The sequence below is a fragment of the Haemorhous mexicanus genome, chromosome 13, assembly GCF_027477595.1.
Source record: "Haemorhous mexicanus isolate bHaeMex1 chromosome 13, bHaeMex1.pri, whole genome shotgun sequence".
Taxonomy (NCBI): domain Eukaryota; kingdom Metazoa; phylum Chordata; class Aves; order Passeriformes; family Fringillidae; genus Haemorhous; species Haemorhous mexicanus.
In genome coordinates this window covers 8185696-8205500 of record NC_082353.1, presented here as the reverse complement: position 1 = coordinate 8205500, position 19805 = coordinate 8185696, and the positions used below count along the sequence as shown (strand labels likewise).

General features: G+C 39.4%; 1 protein-coding gene across 1 annotated transcript in view; it reads right to left on the bottom strand.

Annotated features, from left to right (window-relative positions):
- Window positions 1–9621: 9621 nt before the first annotated feature.
- Window positions 9622–19805, bottom strand: part of THSD4 (thrombospondin type 1 domain containing 4) — a 92263-nt gene continuing 82079 nt past the window's right edge. The window contains exons 10-12 of the mRNA XM_059858222.1: window positions 18297–18476; window positions 16267–16411; window positions 9622–15438 (exon numbers count right to left, since the gene is read on the bottom strand). Coding sequence (XP_059714205.1) covers window positions 15296–15438; window positions 16267–16411; window positions 18297–18476 — 468 coding nt within the window. The 3' untranslated portion in view covers window positions 9622–15295. The remainder of the gene's footprint in view (window positions 15439–16266; window positions 16412–18296; window positions 18477–19805) is intronic.

Genomic DNA, 19805 nt, shown 5'->3' with positions numbered 1-19805 from the left:
ACCAGGGGACTCCAGAATGGAACCTGAGTACTCCAGCAGCTGGCATTCAATGCTTAGTTCATGAAGCATAATTGCAACTATCAATCTATCAGTTGTTTAACTGCAACTGTAATTTCTTTCTGCTTTCCACAGCACATAAGGGATTAGATTTTATTACAAATGCTAAACCCCTTGCATCAAAACTGCAAGTGTTTACTGGCAAGGAACACAATGAACAATAGGTATTTTACTCATTTAAAACCATAAAGCTATTATGTTTTTTTTTTTTTTCCAAATTAAGATCACAGCGTCAAGGTTTATTATAATTATTGTTCTTCATTTGCAAAGAAAGACCACAACTATACACTTTTGACACTCCAGACAGTAACACAGCTGTAACTTATAGCAGTTGGTAAACTCATCACCAGTAGGCAGCATGTTGGAATGAATAAGTAATTAGTTTGAGACAGTACTTTAGGAATATCATTGTGAGTTCATTCAGATACTTGCCAGCAACTGCAGCTGCTTTTTAAAAACCTAATAAAAAACAACAGAAAAAAAATTCTTGTTTTTAAAAAAAAAAAAAAATTACTGGACTAGGACTTCTCCAGAACAACCTAGAGACAAGAACATGTTAATTCATTAAAACACTGGCATGCATCCATCTGCTGTATCTGACATGCCATGAATTGCATTACCAAACCGTGTAGTTGCCTCAAATGATGTCAGAGTATGCACTGTAAACATAAAGAAGGAAATTTTTTTTTTTCCTCGACAACATTCAGGGCCCACTAGCTCCTCTTGCCATTTTACCACAGCCACCTGCAATGGGAACAGATCTTGCACTAACAAGCTCCAAGCTCTCCCAAGGGTAGTCTCAGCAAAGTTCTCCATGAAATCACAAAATGCTATGCATCCCAAAGCATCAACTTGTAACTGTAATTTTAAGATGTCTTTGTAGAAGATTTCTGAATTTAGTAGTATGATCACAATATTAAGAGATTTTGCAATATTGCAGTACCACTGTTAAGAAATTACCTACAACTAGAAGGGAACATTGAAACTTACACTAATATTCCCCAGAAGCACAAAGATGCTATGGCAACACAGACACAATATTTGCCAGGATCAAGTACTTGATAAAACTTGATTCTGGGTAAACCAGCTGTATCTTAACATCCCTTAATTATAAATATATCTTTCAGCTACTTAATACCTTCAAGTTGTCTACAGCACAGTTACATGATCCCATAAATGGAGCTTTTCTCAGTTCTGATTTATGACCATTAAATATAGTTCACTTTCAAAATCATCTGATAGACAAATTAACATTTTCTCAATACAATTTCTTCAGACAAGAAGTTCCAAAACTTGCATTGGGAAATCTGCAAATAAATCTATATCTCCTTTGTTCAAAAAGTTGTGTTGAGCCACAGTCCTTTGTACTTGAAGGTATAGAAGACACTGTTCAGGACAGTGCTGCATGGCAATGCAATACCCTTGGTAGGAGTGTTACAGAGATATCAGCCACAGCCTGCTTTTAATACTTTACTATGACAATGGAAAAGAGCAAGCAACACCAAGAGGCAATGCTTTTCTACAGATGCTGCTAAAATAATCTGACAGTTTAAAAGTTCAAACAAAAGCCAGCAAAAATCAAATACAGCTCTCCAAGGGCTATTTAAGTGCACGCTGGCTACAGAACCATCTCTACTTTAGAACTGAGAAAATGTTTGGCAAGGAATCCACAGAAAAGGACAAACTTCTGCAGTTGGAAATTACACTATTTATAGAAGCTGCTCTTTGGATCATTTGCTGTGTGGAAAGACACTTGCATGCAGAGACCCAGCCCTCAAGTCTTCAACAGCTTTCCCTGGGCTCTGTGTGTGCAGGGCTTATGACAGGAGTTTTCCTTTGTACAGTCTGGAAACCAAGTTAAACTCCCACAAAGCATTCACATGGTGCAGCACACTGAGCCACAAAAGGTGGGTGTGTAACTGAAATACAGGTGTTTAAATAAAAGGTCCCATGATACTAAATTTATCTAGATGAAAACACTGACAATACTCACCGAGATTCTTCAAGTCACATTCAAATGAGTGACAGATTTTAGTTTCTAATAAATATTAATAAGCTTAAACTGAAAAGTAAAACTGCACTATTTTGGTAAAAAGTGACTTTACATCTCCTGCAGAATACTATGAGGCTGTAGAGCCAGACTGAAAGAAGTAAACTAACTGACAGCTAGTTTCAAATATATGATTGCAATCTTACTCTGACTGATAAAAAGGAAGATGAAAGTGCTGCATCATGTGCAGCTATGCTGGCATTATTATCAATAAATCCAAGAGGCCTCATACTGGATTGTACAGTGTCTTTCCAGCACAGCACTGAAAAGATGCTAAATGTGCTGGCAATGTTTTAGTGTGGAGAAACTACAACGTAACAGCTGGAAGCAGGGGGTGGGAGGGCAGTCATTCCCTTTGCACTTCTAAAAGAAAAATTACCAGTTTTCAGTAGCAGAAAAGGAATGGCAGAAGTGGCAACTGAGCCTTATAGCACTCTTTGAGCAGTCATTGCTCATGTGGACAGTCAAGTGCTTCAACCTTTTTGCTAAAAACATTCATCATCACAGTGGAAAAGTGACAAATCAGGAACCAACAAGACTATGCAAAAGTGTTCTGACATTGCAGAAAACTTACAATAAAAGAGAAGTCTGTATCTTTGCATAAACACTGCAGAAATTCCCACCCAAAGAATGGCATATCCTAGCAGTTTGTGAAGGACTGTTATTTAAGTGAAACAGCTTTGATATAAATTTATCTTGCTCTTTAAGACCTATGGACTGAAAACAACCTGAAAAAGATAGAAAATGCATGCAAGGAATTAGGAATCAGGTATGCAAGCAAGATCCTAGAACAAATGAGTGGGGAAGAGTAGCTTAAAGCAATAGAGATTTTGGGTAAAAAACTGAGCATGTCCAAAGGAAATTTCAGCCTGTGGTTTCCCAGGCCAGACATCCAAGTTCAACTCCAGCATAACAAGATGTTGTTCCTAACAAGGAACAGAGTTCTCTAGAAGAGAGAGAGCCAGAGGATTGACCTTTCATAACTAGAATGCACTTCCTACACGAACATATTTAAAAATACATATTCATAGAAAAAAAAAATCCCCTCCCAAAACCAAAAATCCCACCAGAAAAAAACATTCCTGATGTGGAATACGAGTCTAGCTGAATGACAAATTATTGTCCTTTAGCAAGACACAAGTTCTCCACACAGAGCTCATTAAAATCAGAATAAACTGGATGCTCTAAGCAAAGGGAGGTTGTAAATAAATTTTATCTACTTAACCATTCCTGCCAGGTCCCCAGTGAAAACAAGAGTCTTTTCTGAGAGCATCCCCCCACTCTGAATATGCCTATTTCCCAAAATTAAGCACAGTTTATTCCATATTTCATGGGCCATGAACACCCAAGAAAAACAGAATTACTTTATTGCTCTTATCATTATTGCTGTACTGTACATTAAAGAAGTTTTAAAAGACTGATTAGTCCATCTTCCTGTCCTGAAGCAAGATTCAAAAATAGACACCCATCTAAAGTATCTTTATCCTGCATCAATTGCATCATATTCCTCTGGTCAGAAAAGAATTTTGTTATTTACATGTAGTAAGTGCCATTTTTTTTCTTGAAACTTCAGGTGCTTTTTTCCCCCTTATCGATCAGTAGCCTCCTAAAGATCAAAATAATTAAATCCAAAAACTTAACACACTGTGGACTGTTAAATCCATGGCCAGGCTGTACCTTCTAGAGTAAACAAATATAGTTAGTTTAAAAATCACTCATGATGGATAGAGACAAATATATTTTTTTCATTTCCCTTTTTCAGTTTCCTTTCAGATCTCCCACAATATCTTCCATGTGAAACACAATTTCAGTATATATATCTTGTCAATACTACTGAGGGGGAAATCACTACCCTTGCATGAACTCATGTTGGTAAGAAAAAAACACTGCTGGAAGTGTTACCTGCAATTAATTATTCAGTTTGATTTTTTTGCAATTCTGCAGTTTACATTTAATCATTACATTTTGCATTCCAAGTGCAGTGTTTTATAATGGAACCTTTTCTTTCTTTATTTAACTGTCACAGCAGATGTTGCACCCCAGGCAGCCACTACACACAGAGTATCCCCACACAGCTACAGCAGGCTTTAAGCATTCACCCACACACAGTAACACCTTACCTCATCAGAAGGCTTCAGGAGTCTGCCCACACGGAGGAACATCACTTCAGAAGGCTGCAAATATCTGCTCTTGCTCTTCAGCCCAACCTTTTCTACCCCTCATGTTGATGCACTGCACCTGTGTGCCCTCTGCTCCCTTTGGTGGTTGGTCAGTGCCCCTGGGCACTCCATGGCTCATTGCTGGCAGTGCTGCTCACCTGCTGCTCACAGCTGTACCCACTGGGGATGAGGCTGGGCCACAGCCCCACTCCCAATTACCAAAAACTGCACCTATATTTAATTTCATTTTATTGATTTCAGATTCCATTTGCAGTTCAGTTTGGCTTTCTAATCTTGCCCTTAAAAGTGCTTGCATAAAACATAGAGATTGAATTTGTATTCATACAATTACACATTAGCAAGAATGAGGAAGTTAAAAATGTGATCCATTGTCCACATGTCTTCCACACACATATGACCTGTTGCCCACATGCTTATTAAATAAAGAAGTATACTGTGCTTGGCATTAAAGACACATAGATTGAAATGACCAACCAGATACAACAGCATGACTTACCATTTCACATCAAGACAAGACAGGGTAATTTGGGCATTTTCATTAATGTTTTTGTATGCTAAGGAAGATTATGCCCAATAAAAAACCAAACATGGAGGTGGAAGGGAACCCACTTATTACAATTTAGTGTAAAAAACTACTGTTTTCAAAAAAAAACAGTAGCTCCTACATTGTGCACATTTTAAATTAAAAGAACAATGTGTCAAATTGCTACAGCAAGAACATGATTCAAAAATGGCACTATGTTTTAACTGTTAATTTATCTTTCCTTTTCTTGCAAGCAATAGTTCAAATAAATACCTCTTCTCAAGGTTATCTGCTAACAACTATTAAAACGTTGGTAGAACATTTGCACATTTTCCCTTGTTCTCTCCTTCACTACTTTGTTGTTAAAACAGCATAAAGGTTTAGGGCTGCTACAGGCTCCCAATGCTTTATATTTTTGAGTCAACATATATCAAAAATCTGACTGCCTCATGCATGTTAATAGCCAAGAGCATCACTTGGCAATCTCTAGGTTGAAACCAGAAAAAAATTACATTTTTTCTCCACTCTCTGCCAAAGATCAGTGCTGAGCAAGTCACTTTTGGTACAAGCAAAAATAATTTTCAGTCAGGTGCTGCTTTATAATTTAGCTGGACTGGATTTCACAAGTTCTCATTTTTCTTTATTCTGTGGTAGCCAAAGAGCATCCATTCGTCTTTAAAACCTGACCTAGTGCATTCATGTTAATCTTTTTGAGCAGGCCACATTCTGGCTACTTCTTAATTCTGCATCCATAGCATACATTCTAGGGCAATAGCAACCATTTCCAAGAAAAGTTAGCTCTGAACAGTAAAAAACCAGGAAGCATTCACTCCACAAAACAAATTAAAGAGTGGCTTTTCCAAACAGCAGGAAATCTTTTCCAAAAAGAACATACTACTACTAGAAATAGAGCTTCTGAAGAGTTTGAAAAACCCAATTAGTCCATACGAGGAGTAGCATGCTAAATGCTTCTTGGAGAAACAGTAAGATGCTACTTTTTCTCTTAGCTGTTATTTTATTTTAACTAAGTAGGCCTTCTGAAATACCTTCTGCAGTCTGACACCACCTGACTGAATTAGAACTAGCAGCAGCTTTTCCAATGGGTTGCTGAGACCAGCAGCAGTAGCTAAGAGCAGTGAAGGATGGAATTAAAAAAATTTTAAAGTTCTGGAGATATAATAAAGAGACCAATCCTTAAGAAAAAACAACAGAGGATACCTTAGGCTTACTCCAAAGTAGTACCTTCAGCTCCAGTGACATTTCCTTCCACTGGCATGTCTCTTCTATTTTGCTCTAAGTGAGAAGGTCCATCCCTTCCGATGCCTAGGCAAATTTGAAGCAACAGCTAGCTTTGTTCTAAGGGAGAGAAAACAAGTTTACTGTATTTCCCAGGACAACACACTTTTAATTCAGTTTTGATATTCTCTTGCAGGTAAAAATAGATCCATTCAAAACATGGAAATGCTTTATTTATTTATTTTTTTTAAATTTAGCACAGATTGCCTGTATACGCCAGGTACAGCAGCCTGGAGTAGATCTCTTAGTTTCAGTGGAATTTTATGATTTACTCTCCAACCATCAGATGCATGCTTCTGTAAGGAAGGGTTTCTTCCCAAAGTTCTGCAACAACACAATTCCAAGCCAGTTGTTTCTCCTTGGCAAACCTTGAGCTTTCTTTCAGCCTCACACCACAGGGCTGGGTGACAATGCAAAAGCCAGCTGGCAGCTTGAACTGGGAAGTAGGAACTGTCTGCATGTGTTCACTGTTACAAAGTCTGGGCAACACAGACAATAGCAGCTACCTCTTCTTAATGAGGGCTGACTCTTGCTCATGTGCCTTAACATAAAACAAAAATAATTCAAAATGAAGACAGTTCCCTATCCCAAAAGGTTAATATACCACTGCTATCTACTTCTATTTCAGTCATTTGACTTAAGATTAAGGAGCTGGAATCAGAGATACTAAGACTAAAGCAGTTATAATCCACACAATTGCCCAGGATCATTCACTAATGACTGGAGTGACTTTTTTTTTCTTTTTTAATATAAATACCAAGAAAACCAAATTGGAATGCTGGAGAATATATTATTTGCATTTATTTATCACAAGAATTCACAAAACTACAGCTCCTTGATAAAATGTTCAGATTGCAGCTTATCTGCCACTCTGGAGAAAGATGGCCTGTGTTGCAAATATCTGTTTGTGCTGGCTGTGGCTGGGATAGTGCTAATTTCCTCCACAGTAGCTAGGACGGGAATATGTCTTGCATTTGTGCTGGAAGGAGCACGGATGACACAGGGATGTTTCCATCCCTGCTAAGCAGTGCTTAAGCAGAGCCAAGGCCTTTTCTGCTCCTCACACGACCCTGCCAGCGAGGAGGCTGGGGGGGCCCAAGAAGCTGGCAGAGGACACAGCCCCGGGATTGCTGAACACTTCACTGCCCGTAGGAAGGGGTGAAGGAATTCCTTGCTGTGCTTGTGCATGTGGCTTTTGCTTTACCTACTGAACTGTATCTCAGCGGTGAGGTTTCCGCCTTTCACGGCTCTGGCTCCGCCCCACGGCAGCGGCACGGACGGGGCGAGCGGCCGGGCAGGGCTCAGTTGCTGGCTGGGGTCAAAGCCTGACACAGGCGCTCCGGTACAAACTGAACTCACGGTTTTACAGTTGCTGGACACCAATTGCATTGAAAGCACACAATGTGACTTTCTTCACAATTACTGGCACGCTTCTTTGATTCATTTGTGTGCATATGTCCTAATAAATTCCAATTTCAGTACAGGTGCATTACATTAATGTCATATTATGTGCACTTTAAATATGTACCCTCCTATGCCTTACCCAAAATTATACAATGAAGAAGCAGGAATGAAGTATGAAAGTTATTTTAATATTAGAGCAAATTTACTTTTGGTTCCTGATCTACCCTATTGGATTTTTCCTCCTTTGAAAGATGGAGTCTTTCTTCTTCAAATATTCACTTTTCTTTTAAAACACCCCAAGCAAAAATGAGTAACAGAGAATAAACAAAATAAAACAGCCCAGAGTAACAAAGGAAATACAACAGAAAATATCTACTGTGCCCAAAGCTGTGCCAGACATTTATATGCATTCATTTCCTTTCATCTACTCAATAATTGCTTCAACTCAATAATAAAATCTCTGCTTTGGATCCCAAGATTGGACCTAAAATCTTCTCAGGCATTTCAACTGTAGATATCACCTGGCTGAAGACATCACAGTGACAACACAACATTCCAGCATTAACAGTCTTCATAGTTCAGAGAAAGAAACTATGAAGCACTTCTCTTCAACTTTCTGAAGACCTGATGTGAAGGAACGGAGACAATGGAGCCAGGTGTTTCTCAGGGGTGTGCAGTGACAGGACTACAAAGAGGCAAAGGGCACAAACTGAACAACAAACAGGAAATTCCATCCTTTGGATGGCATTGAACACTTGACTGGACACAGATCTGGGCAATTTGCTGCAGGTGACACTGCTATGAGTAGAGAGGTTGAAGTAGATGGTCTCTCTGGATGCCTCCCAACCTTACCCAGTCTGCCAGGAGCTCCACACTTTTCTGTGGACAGGTGTTATACTACATTCACTCTGTTTATGTACCTCAAAATATCCCCACCAAAGCCAGCCAGACTGAAGGAAGCAGCTAATTCTTAATCAATGATCAGTCTGCCTAGCTACACCAGAAAATAGGACAGGAGGCCAGCACTGCCTTTTTTATATTTGTTCCTCATTGGAACTTGCATCAGTGGAGAACCAAAATCAAGTTTTTGGGTTCATTTAAGAGCAATTATTTGAATTTTACCTCATCAATAAAATCTCTGTAATAGTTTCCATTTCCTTTTAAGACTGTAGCTAGTAAAAACTATGTAAAAGAGTATTCTGAACCAACAAATTAAAGCATTACATGGAAATAGGGTATGGAGACAGGCATTAATGATGAGCATGTGCACTCAACAACACCAACTGCTCAGTGCAGGGCTGCACATAACTCTTGTAACTCTGCCTACAGCCTTTGTACTTACCTTAGAGGTCCACTCTTTGCAGGTATCACAGAAAACAAGGACCCTGAAACCAGCATCTCTTGGTGATGTGGAATCCTCGGGATCCTCAGGCTTGAGGGCTCGGACAAATCACATAGGGAAGCACTGCAGCTGCTACAGGGCTCCTAATTTTACAATGAAGTTTTATTTTAAACGTAAAGAACAGCTGGAGGAAGAGCAAGACATTTATTATTGTATAATTTTGTAATTTAATAGCTTAATACCTCAAGTTCTACTTTAAAAACCAAAACAAACCAAAAAACCAACCAACAACACCCAAGCAAACCCCCCTCTTCCCCCCGCCCCCCCCCCCCCGCCTCTGTGTCCCCACAGAGGGCCACGGGCGCTGGTTCCCCACACGCGGTGCCCCTGAGGCGCGGAATGCGGCCCAGGCCAGCCCTGCGTTCACTGATCTGCTCCCGAACGAGGGGACATCGTGAGGATAAAGCGAGGACACCGCGGGGACAACGTGAGGACACCACGGTGCCAGCCCGGCCCGGCCCGGCCCGGCCCAGGCGCGGTCAGTCCCGTCCCCTCAGAGCCGGGCGGGAAGGCGCCCCCTGGCGGCGCCCCCCTCACGGCTCCCCTGTCGCGGCGCCCCCTGGCGGCGGCCGTGCGCGCACTGCTGCCCCCTAGCGCTCCTCGGGATCGCCGCAGGCGCTGCAAGCCGCAGAGATCAAAGGAGATATTTGTAATTCTCACGAAACTCAAGTGCAGATCATCCAAAAAAACCCCAAACATGTCACTTAAATTCATCTTCAGTTACTTTATTTTCCACAATAATAAAAAATAAATTAGTCATAAACAAAAATAGTTAACATTTTTTCATCAAAGAGAAAATGTATACAATATGAAAATGATGCTGTACAGTTCTGGTTCAGGTACATTGCCACGGATATATATTCCTGAACGAGTCAGAAAGCAATTTGCTTATGCTCTCCCCCTTTAATTCACTCAAGGAACTGGCTAACCAGAATGTTTAGAAAATTGTATTATGGATTTACAGTATGACATATATACAAAAATATATATGTAATACCTGTACTATAAAATTCCCTAAAAAGATGGGTTAGTATAATGAAAAAGCTGGACAAAATTTGAATGGTATACGTAAATAAATACATATTAGGTCCCTTTTAATAAAAAAATCTGCCTATTCTAAATATTTGAAATATTTTGGTGCAGTGGCTTGTTCCATAGACAGAGCTCAGAATTACATATTTCCCATAGACATCTTGTATTTACAAATAACAAAATAAGTTATAATAAAGTATATCCTTCTGCCAAAATCAATTATGAGGGTCAAATAGACAATTTTATACATATTAAAAAAAAGTTAGGGTTTATTTTGTCTCCTGTCCTTCCTGATGCTCTCTTTAGATCCTGAGTGACTATGATGGGACTTCACAAGCTCATATGTACCCAACCCTGCCAAGGCCACTGGTCTCAAGAGACCCAAACACAGTGTGGAAATCCAGGTCAGCAGCAATGATGTGCTGAAAGGCCAATGATCCATCACAATTAAGCTTCCCTCCACTCCAGGTATGATGCTACTTATCTGTATCCAGTTACAGTACATGGGGATATAGAAAACTGGGGACTCTTGCTCCTCTGAACTTCTGGTTATTAAAAGGTGAGAAGTAAAGAACCAAATTCAGGTCTGCTATGAATCCTCTGAAATTGAATTTTCTCCCTTTCCCCTGGTCTGAATTTCACCCACAGTGAAACATCATCATGATTACAAGTTTGCTTTAAAATATATTGAAAAGGTTGAGTGGATGATTTTTCATTTCTGATATAGAAATAATTATTTTACTCTGTTTTCTAAATAATGCCTAATTTCATCTCCTACAAACATTCTATAAGTATAGCAATAAATGAAGTTTACTTTCATGTTCAAAATTTCGGTTTTTGTTCCAATTCCAGGCATGCACATGAATTATGTGCCCAATACACAGAACAGCTCCGAGGAAGTCAGAGACACCAAGTCTCAGGAAAAGCAGATAAACACATGGCTTTTCCTTTGTGAGGACCATAACTATTTCTGTGCAATACATGTTACATATGAGATTAAAGGGCCACCCTAGACTGTGCAACCACAGCTTCACTGCACAGGAATTAATTCAGTATGTCCTTTACTACTATGCATTTTAAACTAGCCAGCATGGATATGCACAGACACAAAAATCCAGGGGCTGGAAAAAATACAGCTCTCTTAACAGCTGGGCTTATTTCTAACATGGATTCTTATAAACCAAAGGCCAGTTCAGAATCTTCAGTAATTCTGGCAAAATTTAATATTGTCATCCAAAGGACAAAGAGATGAAAGTGGGATAAGGAGAGGAGAAGCATTAGTGTTGGTGTAAAAAGGAGATCGGTCAGGATGAGGATGGGGAAAAACAAAGCCCAAAAGGCACATTTTACTACTTACAGTGGTACATGCTATAAAGAGAGGAGGCCAAGCCTCCTGTACGAGTCCTACATGAGCCATAAGCTGTTTGAGCACCTCCCTCCCTCAGTGATGACCACTGGCACAGTCCAGGACTACAAGACTGCACCACACTGCCATAACACTGGGATCTAAGCAGTAACACTAAACACTGCTTGATTCATACACAAAGTTCTCCATTTGCTGAAGTATTGGGAAAAAGCAGGATGTTTATGTGTGGGATGAGGAAGACAGCAGTTCCCTGTGCAGGGATTCTGAGGTGGTCCTGCAGTGAGCCTGTGGCCACCCAGCAGGGGTGGGCTTCCAGGCTGGCAGGCCTGCAGCACAGCCAGGGGCACTCCCAGCACTGCCCTGCCTCCTAACCAGCCCTGCCCTGCTCAGAGCCCCGGGGGCTGAAGGTCACAGAGCAAAGCAAACACTGACTGTCTCACTGCTGGCCAAGGCAGACACACCCAGGGTCATTCCCACAGGAGCAACCCTCACACTTTCACACCATCTTCTGGGAGAGGAAGGGAGGACTCCATGAATTCAGTCTCTCAAATTTGGTGTACACAAGGAACTCTCCCTCCACATACTTGAGGATGACACTGCACAGGAGCTAGCAAACCTTGACAAGCCCTTGGTAAGTTGATAAACAACTGCACCAGGAATCCTCCATTCCAAATGGAAAGTGCTTTGAGACACAGGGCCTGCTCTGGATGAAGCTGATTTTGGCCAGCTGCATGTGTGTAAGACATGGAAGTTGTATGCAGATTTTAGCCCATAAGCAGCTGGACTCTTTCAATGAAGTATCTAACTTACTCTGGTCTTCCTGGATTGCATAAAGCATCTTCAAGGCAAGGAAGCATTTTTTCCACCATTCTGCATTTTTTGGACTGATGTTAAATTGTCAGAAAAAGAAATTAAAACATTAAAAATCAGAAGTGTGCATAGTTGATATTTGTAATTGATAATATGCGTAATTTCTTACTTACTTATACTGGTTTCACATCTGCTCTATGTCTACTACATTCATTAAGGCCACCTTTGACTTACAGAAAATAAAGTCAAATCCCCTACAGGCATCATCCTAAGTTGGGGCACTGTCTATTAGAACAAACACTTGCTATAGGCCCAATTTCAAAATCATGCTTTTTGAGATGGGGAAATCTTTGCACAGCACTTGTGCAGACAATATTAGTATATCAAAGTGCTGATGAAAAGGGCTCACTAGTTCATTTTGCAGGAACAACTATTTTAGTAATGCTGACATATGAGAAGAGATGATAAATGATTAGGTTCAGCAGCATTCTGGTACTTTTCTTTCCATTAATATTTACTTACCATTAGATATTTAATTAGGTAAAACTGATTTTTTTTTTTTAAAATCTGGTTCATCTGAAAAATGTCTCTTTACTCTTTACAGTTTGTATAACCACAGCTCACTACATTCAATTCACAAAGCTGCATACCTTAGATGTAATACAGGGTTATACTGCTATGTGTATGGATATATTCTTTGATAGCTCTCACTAACAGTGTTTACAGTAGTGGAAGCTTAACAGAGCCTACAAGATGATCATCTTTGTACAATAAGCTAATGGCCACATATTCCAGAGCAAAAGAACAGATTTTATAAAAGAGGGGGATCTATCTATGTGCTGAGTCACTGATGGTCTCACAGCCAAAGCATGTGTAAGAAGAATCTGTTCCATGACTGCAAACCAGATTCCCTCTGCATCTCATTTGCCTTGGGGTTTCCAGGAAGCCTTTTTATGGAACAGGTATTTCCCTCAAGCTGACAGAAAAACACTTCCTTGGGATGAAAGAGATAACAGCCATAATGTATGTCAAGATTTTCTGCAATGAGATACACAGATGAAAATCTGTATTCAGAAGTAATGGATTCCAGAGCTGTTTACACTGCACTTTATCCATATAATTCTTTGGTCAAGAATCTAAGGAACATAACATGGTAACAAATCTGTAAGTTATCTTTGTGGATAAATCTTTGTAATTCAAGGAAACAGGACTGTGATGGATTAATGAACTTGAAGTTTCCTAATTAGAGTTTCTGTTTCTAACAACTTTATGTCTATTATTTACAGTGAAAAAGCCCAAGTCAAAGTGTACAGAAACAGCCAATGACATTTTTGGCTGACACACAACAATTTATAGTTACAAGGAGTACCTCCAAATTTTAAGGGAAACATTTTGTCATTTCATGTAGCCAAACAGTAGTAGTTCATCATGTCCAAAATATATTTTTCATGAGTGACCAAATCAAAACATTCAGGAGTTAATCTCAATTCAAGGCAGCTTTTAGACTATAGGAATTCCACCCTCCTGTGGCTCCAGCACATAAACTGATGTGACTGCTTTCACACCCAGCAACATTTGCCTCCCAGCATTGCTCTGAACCAAAGCAGCAAGAAGAAAAGGATATACAATGAGGCTCAAACATGGCTCTGCATCAGTGGCAGGATACCTTAACCACACCTCTGGGATTGACTGAACATAGATTATTACAGCTTCTTTGCAACTCAGACATGAGGCACTTTAGGAACAGATGCATAGATGGGCACCATTAATTTACAAGCAATATGCTGTAATAAACAGCTGAATAAACAGAGGTGTTTATTTTTTTCCCCTCAGCCTTATTTACACATTTGAAAGACCTCTCAAATAAAGGCTAGAGAACAAGCAGATAATGCAAAACCTCATCTGCACTGCATAGTATGCTATTTGCCCTTAGCGAGTCTCAAGGCTTAGTACAGTAATTGCAGAAATGGAAAATCACCACTTAAATTCAGCTCTAAGTCTGCAGCCATTCTTAAGTAACAGGAAGTGAATGGTATGAACAGATCTGCACAATGAAACACTGAGCAAAAAAAGACAAGTATGTTATAGTAACTGATCAAAACCTTAAGAATGCCAATAGCTAAGACCCCTTTGTACAGATACTCAGCTACTAGACTCATACTGCTGCCTGATACCAGGAGTAACAGACTGCTCTAAGGCACACAGGCCTCTCTCCTTTGGTGGTTGTTTCAGAAACTGGTGACATCTCCAGACTGGGTCTGAACAAAGTACTTTGGTTTGGCAGTTGTTAAACAATAGTGCAGAGACAAGAATTAGGCAAGATCCCAGTTCTGAAATAAGTCCCCTACAGAAAAAAGACCTCACCAATGGAAACAATCACTTTTTATACCAGCAAAGGCTCTTCACCTTTCTGGTTAACCTGTCTCACTGACAGCTGCAGCCGTTAAAAGACTTAAAGAGTTAGACACTAGTGTCACTCTGGTAGGGAATGGATTTTAAAATCCATACAAAATTATAAAAGTATGTCTTCACGAGTTTATGAATTAAATATAAAGGCACCTTCTGGCAGTCAAGTGTGTATATATTTGCTGCCTAAGGACAGGACATCACTTAAAAGGACAACTGAGAGACCTTAACAGTGACTCTGATTTATTATGAATAGACTGAAGTAGTTAAAAATAAATGTTAGAGTGCTAGGAAACTGATGATAAATGCTTTTCAAGGGTCTGGTTCTTAGGGAAGTCATTTTTCTCATGTATGTTTCATTGATTTAGTCCTCTAACTTAAGGCAGTCCAAAAAACCAAGTAAGCACTCAGAAAATAATGGAGCAGCTGCATCCATACTGGTCAATTATCTCCAGTAATTGCCTGCAATTGATTTTAGTTTTCATTAATTTCACAATCTTAAGGCCGGTATGTTCCTTAAGTATCTGATGAGCAGGTGCAAATAATAGTATCATTAAAAATGAATGCTTTAAAAAAATCATGATTTTACAACAAACATCCTAAAAGAGATAACTGCACAATAACTGAAAGGGTGTGAGATTTAACCAAAGTCTTGATGCACTCAGCAATATAAACCCCATCTGCAGGACGCTCCAAGTGCTGCAGTCCAAGCAGCACTGCCAGGCTCCAGTGCAGAGTGCCAGTGGTGCTGTGAGCAGGGCAGGGTGTGTTATCTGCGGCCCAGGAAGCCTGGCTGTCTGTTTGCCACGCGGCTGCAGGAGGCACAGCAGGCTGATTTGTAGTAGGTGTACACACAGAGCCGGGCCTGAACCACCACGTTGCAGTTGTAGTATTTATCCTTGCAGTTCTCATCTGCGGAGAGAAAGGAAGAGAGCAGAAATTAAAGAAAACCATACCAGAGCAACAATCAGTTCTCTTCTTTTTACCATGTAAAACCCCTTGGACCTGTATTTAAACATTCACTGTCAGGTTAAAACAGGTTATCTAAGCAAATAAATCAGATTATTTAGGATTTCATATTAAGATACATAAATCATTGAAGAAATGTAGCTATCCCCATTTCCCCAGGTTTTTAATGCTGTTATCTTAAAGTATGTTGAATAATTCCCAACTGAAAGTTACTGGAGAACATTCAGAGTTAAAACTGTCTCTACATTCTTGCATCTTTCTCTTCCTAGCCATTCTCATTACTATAAAAATCAAATCTGTATGAGATGAATGACTAATTCCAACGCAAATTAAGTGGGTCCCCGTATTTACTATATACAAAAGGAAATTGCTTCGTTCCACTTAATACCTTAGTTTAATTTTGTTGGTTCATACAGAACCTGTTTCCAAATACAGTATATAATGATCCTTTTTTTTTTGTTTGTTTTAAATATTCTTCCAAGAGAAACCCTGGAGAATGCAAGGAGGCTGCAGAAAAACACCCTGTATTTACCACTTTCACAGAAGCAAATCTCTCACATTCTCAGCAACTTCAAGAATAAGCCAGTTTCTTACACATTTCAAGGAAAACATTTTCATTGGAAACCTACTTTTAAATCACAGAAAAGAGCTGTATTTTGTGTAAAAATAAAACCTTGAACTCAACAAAGAAAATATACTATTAATGTCTATAAAATAACTTCTCCACTAGATGGAGTTCCACAGTTAAAACAGAAGTTTCCTCTGCCTTACCTATTTCAGGGACACAATCCTGTGTATTACAGGGCTCCTTCTCTTCGGGTTTGAGCTGTGGGTCACACTGAGAACTGGCTGCCATGTCATCCGACAGACACCGCACCTCGCGCACCCGAAACCCTCCTTCGCAGGACTTGGAACACTGAAACAATTCAGCTGAAGTTCATGAAGGCCATAGGAGATGTGTAATTACAGAAAGTAAACAAGGGAACCTTGATGACAGACCCAGGTATCACTGCAGCCTTTTATCAACCTCACCCTACTGGGTTTTATTTTCTACCTAGGAAGCCCGTAATATACAGGTAAAATTTTCTTCAAGATTCCCAAACATTTTTGACCACAGGAGCAACAACCACACAAATAAACACAGTGGATGCCGTGCCACTGAAATCAAGCTAGAACAGTTCCCTTTCTGAATTTATTACTTAACATCTACTTCTTTAATTACTCTGGTTGTTCTCTGCTCATTTAGATGCATCTCCCAAATCTACTCTTTCCATAGTGTTCACATTTCCTGCTTTAAGAACTTAACTGCTCTGAACTTTATTACTTGACTGCCCGGCCCTCCACTCTCCCTTTTGCCATTTATATACAAGCAAGAATAATTTTAATTACCTTTTTTTCCCTAGCACTCAATTATTTTTCACCTCTTGCAGCACAATGATTTTACTAACCATTCTAAGTTTCTCTGAATTTCTAAAGGAAATATTTCTGTGCTCCTTCAGGCTCTGTTATGAAGCCAGAGACTTTTGTACTTGCTTGTTATGGTACTTTTAAAGCCAATTATTACACATTTCTGCCCATACTGAAGCAAATCCCCATTGGCAAAGGATTTTGCCTGAGTGAGGTCTTTGAGATTTGGCTCACTGTCCAGTTTGACCTTATGTTCAAAAACTTAATTAAACCTGGGTCATTTATTATTAAAACCATAATAGCTCAAGACTAGTAAGAATGTTTTCTTTCTGACTTTTTTGGCATAATTATTTCTTTTCCTAACATTGCATAAAAAACTTACCATGGCCATAAAATCATATATTGTAAAAAAACGAACCAAAGTAGTCTCATTTTATATTTTTAAACTGTTTTTTCATCTTTAAGTACAACCTTTACCCACATTTGAAAGGGCAGCCATGTGCAACAGTAACAGAACATGGATTTTTCTAGAGTTTCTCCTGTTACATGCCTGTACAGAACACTGTAATTATTCCACATCCACATCCAGCCATAAGGACTTCAGGTCTACAGAGATCTTAAGCACTTAGAATGGAACCAAGACTCACATCACACTTCACACAAACCATTCTGAGCAGCACCCACATTGCAGAGCTGCCAGTGGCAATCTGACCTATGGCTCAACAAAGTGACTGCATTCCATACGGTGTCATCTCATTCCAAGGTGACAGTGGACTTCCTGATTTTCATTAAGGACAAAAATGTTGATTTTTTTTTTGGTAGAAAACCAATAATCTATGTCAGATATAGGAAATTACAGATGAAATTGAAGTGTTTTGTGGCACAGTGGTGAATGTAGCTGGTCCACTTCCAGGGGAAACTGAAGATACATGAAGCTGTACAACACATTTTCTCCCAGTGAAGTTCTAAGTATTACAGTGAAGAGTTCACAGTAAAATATTATTGTAAAACTAACTCTAAGAAATGAATACATCCCTCATTCTTTAATAAATACTCCTTAATTTTAATGAAACTAGAGATCTAAAATGAACTTCTAAGTGCACCACACTGTCTCACTGTAAGGGCCAAAGCAATTTTATAAAACAGGAAGATTCTATGAAGAAGCCATCAATGATACAAAGACAACTGTGCAGTGTCTCTTTCTGGTCAAGATACTTCCTGAATTTTCTATGTTCCACCAGGCAAAGAGAATGTTTTCTTTTTATTATTATTCCTGTGCAAAGTTAAATCAATTTCATGATGGGTGGTTGTATGCAAACAGTGTTCTCTTTCAATATAAACAGAAAAAGATGTGTCAAACAAAGTACAGATACAGGAAAACATGACAGACTTACTGTGCTCCATTCTGTATGAAACCACTTTGATCCACATGGTTTGAGGTAGCAGGACTGCTGGCTGGGAGGTTTTTCCAAATATGAACATTCATAGGGGTTCAAAACATCAAAATTACCTTCAGTTTTCCTAACACAAATTACTTCTCTCTGCTGAGTTCCACTACCACATTCAGTAGAGCACTGCATCAGGGAACAAAAAAAAAGTGGGAAAATCTGTTATTCTCCTCATGTCCTTCAACTTGTTTACAAAGTAACATTTCTCCACATCACATGGTACCACGGACTCAAGACATATTTCTAATTATCTTAATGAAGAAGACATATGACTCTAAGTGCACTTCTGGAAAAATCTCAAAGCGTAGTTTTACCTGTAGCTACAAAAAGAAACTGGTATTTATTTTCTCAATCAACAGGGAAGCATAACTCACTTTCTCCATAAGCAGAGTTACTGTTTCTTGCTGAAGCAGGATCCTATGTGCTGCACTGAACTCTGGAGGGTTATAAGGTTAGAGCACAGTTTTGCAGCTTTACAAAGCCTCACATTCTGTGCTGTTTCTAGAAAATGCCTTGATCTGCCAGGGTGTTATTTTCATGCTTGCAAGTATCTATGTGATGTAGTGTTGGTTCCAGTTCTGAAAAGTGAATTTGACTCACTTGGATTCCTACTGCCCATTTAAAGGTTAAGTACACACACAATACTGTTTCTGGCACTCGTAAAAAGGTTTTTAGAAGATGATTACAGCAACATACTGGTTTCTAGGTTGCATAAAGGACTATGATTTTCAGAAGGCTTTTTCCAGCCTAAACCAATGAAACATTCCTAACACTGGGGATTTTCTTTATATTTTTGGTAGAATTTACAATCCCTTTACCAGATTCCCACAAAACTCTTGAGCAGAATGAAGAACCTTAAGATAAATGCACCCAAATAAATTCTGCAGGAAGTACAGTAACTGCACATTCTTTAACACAAAACATCTCTTTCAATGGCTCCTCCTAAAGGCACCATGTGAACACCCCACCTTAGCTCTGGCAGGGGAAGGCCAGCCCTCTGTGCTCCCCACTGCTCTGCCCTACTGACTGCTCTCATCTTGCTATTAAAAACCAGGTAGAGCAGCCAGGACTAGGCCAGTAGAACTGATCTTGTCAGACACAGCTTTCACATCAGCAAAGATGTTGATTGTGTGCATCAAACAATTCAATTGTAAAGAAAAAAGGTGAATTAAAAGAATAGTCAGGATGCTCTGAACTGAACACCCTTCCAGCACAGCAAAAATGGGTACAGAGTTCCTACTGACTGTCTGGAGAAGTCTGAGTAACAAGGCCTGGATTTCGCCTGTTATTAGAACTGCAGATTAAGATTTTTTAAATCTGAATTTGTTATTATTGTTATACATATTCTTATACACTATAATTATTACTTGCACTTGAAAGCATTAGCATAGCAGTAGCCCTGTAATCTTCCCCTCAGCTGTACCAGTTTAACTTCCAGCTCCTTATCTCCTGGAA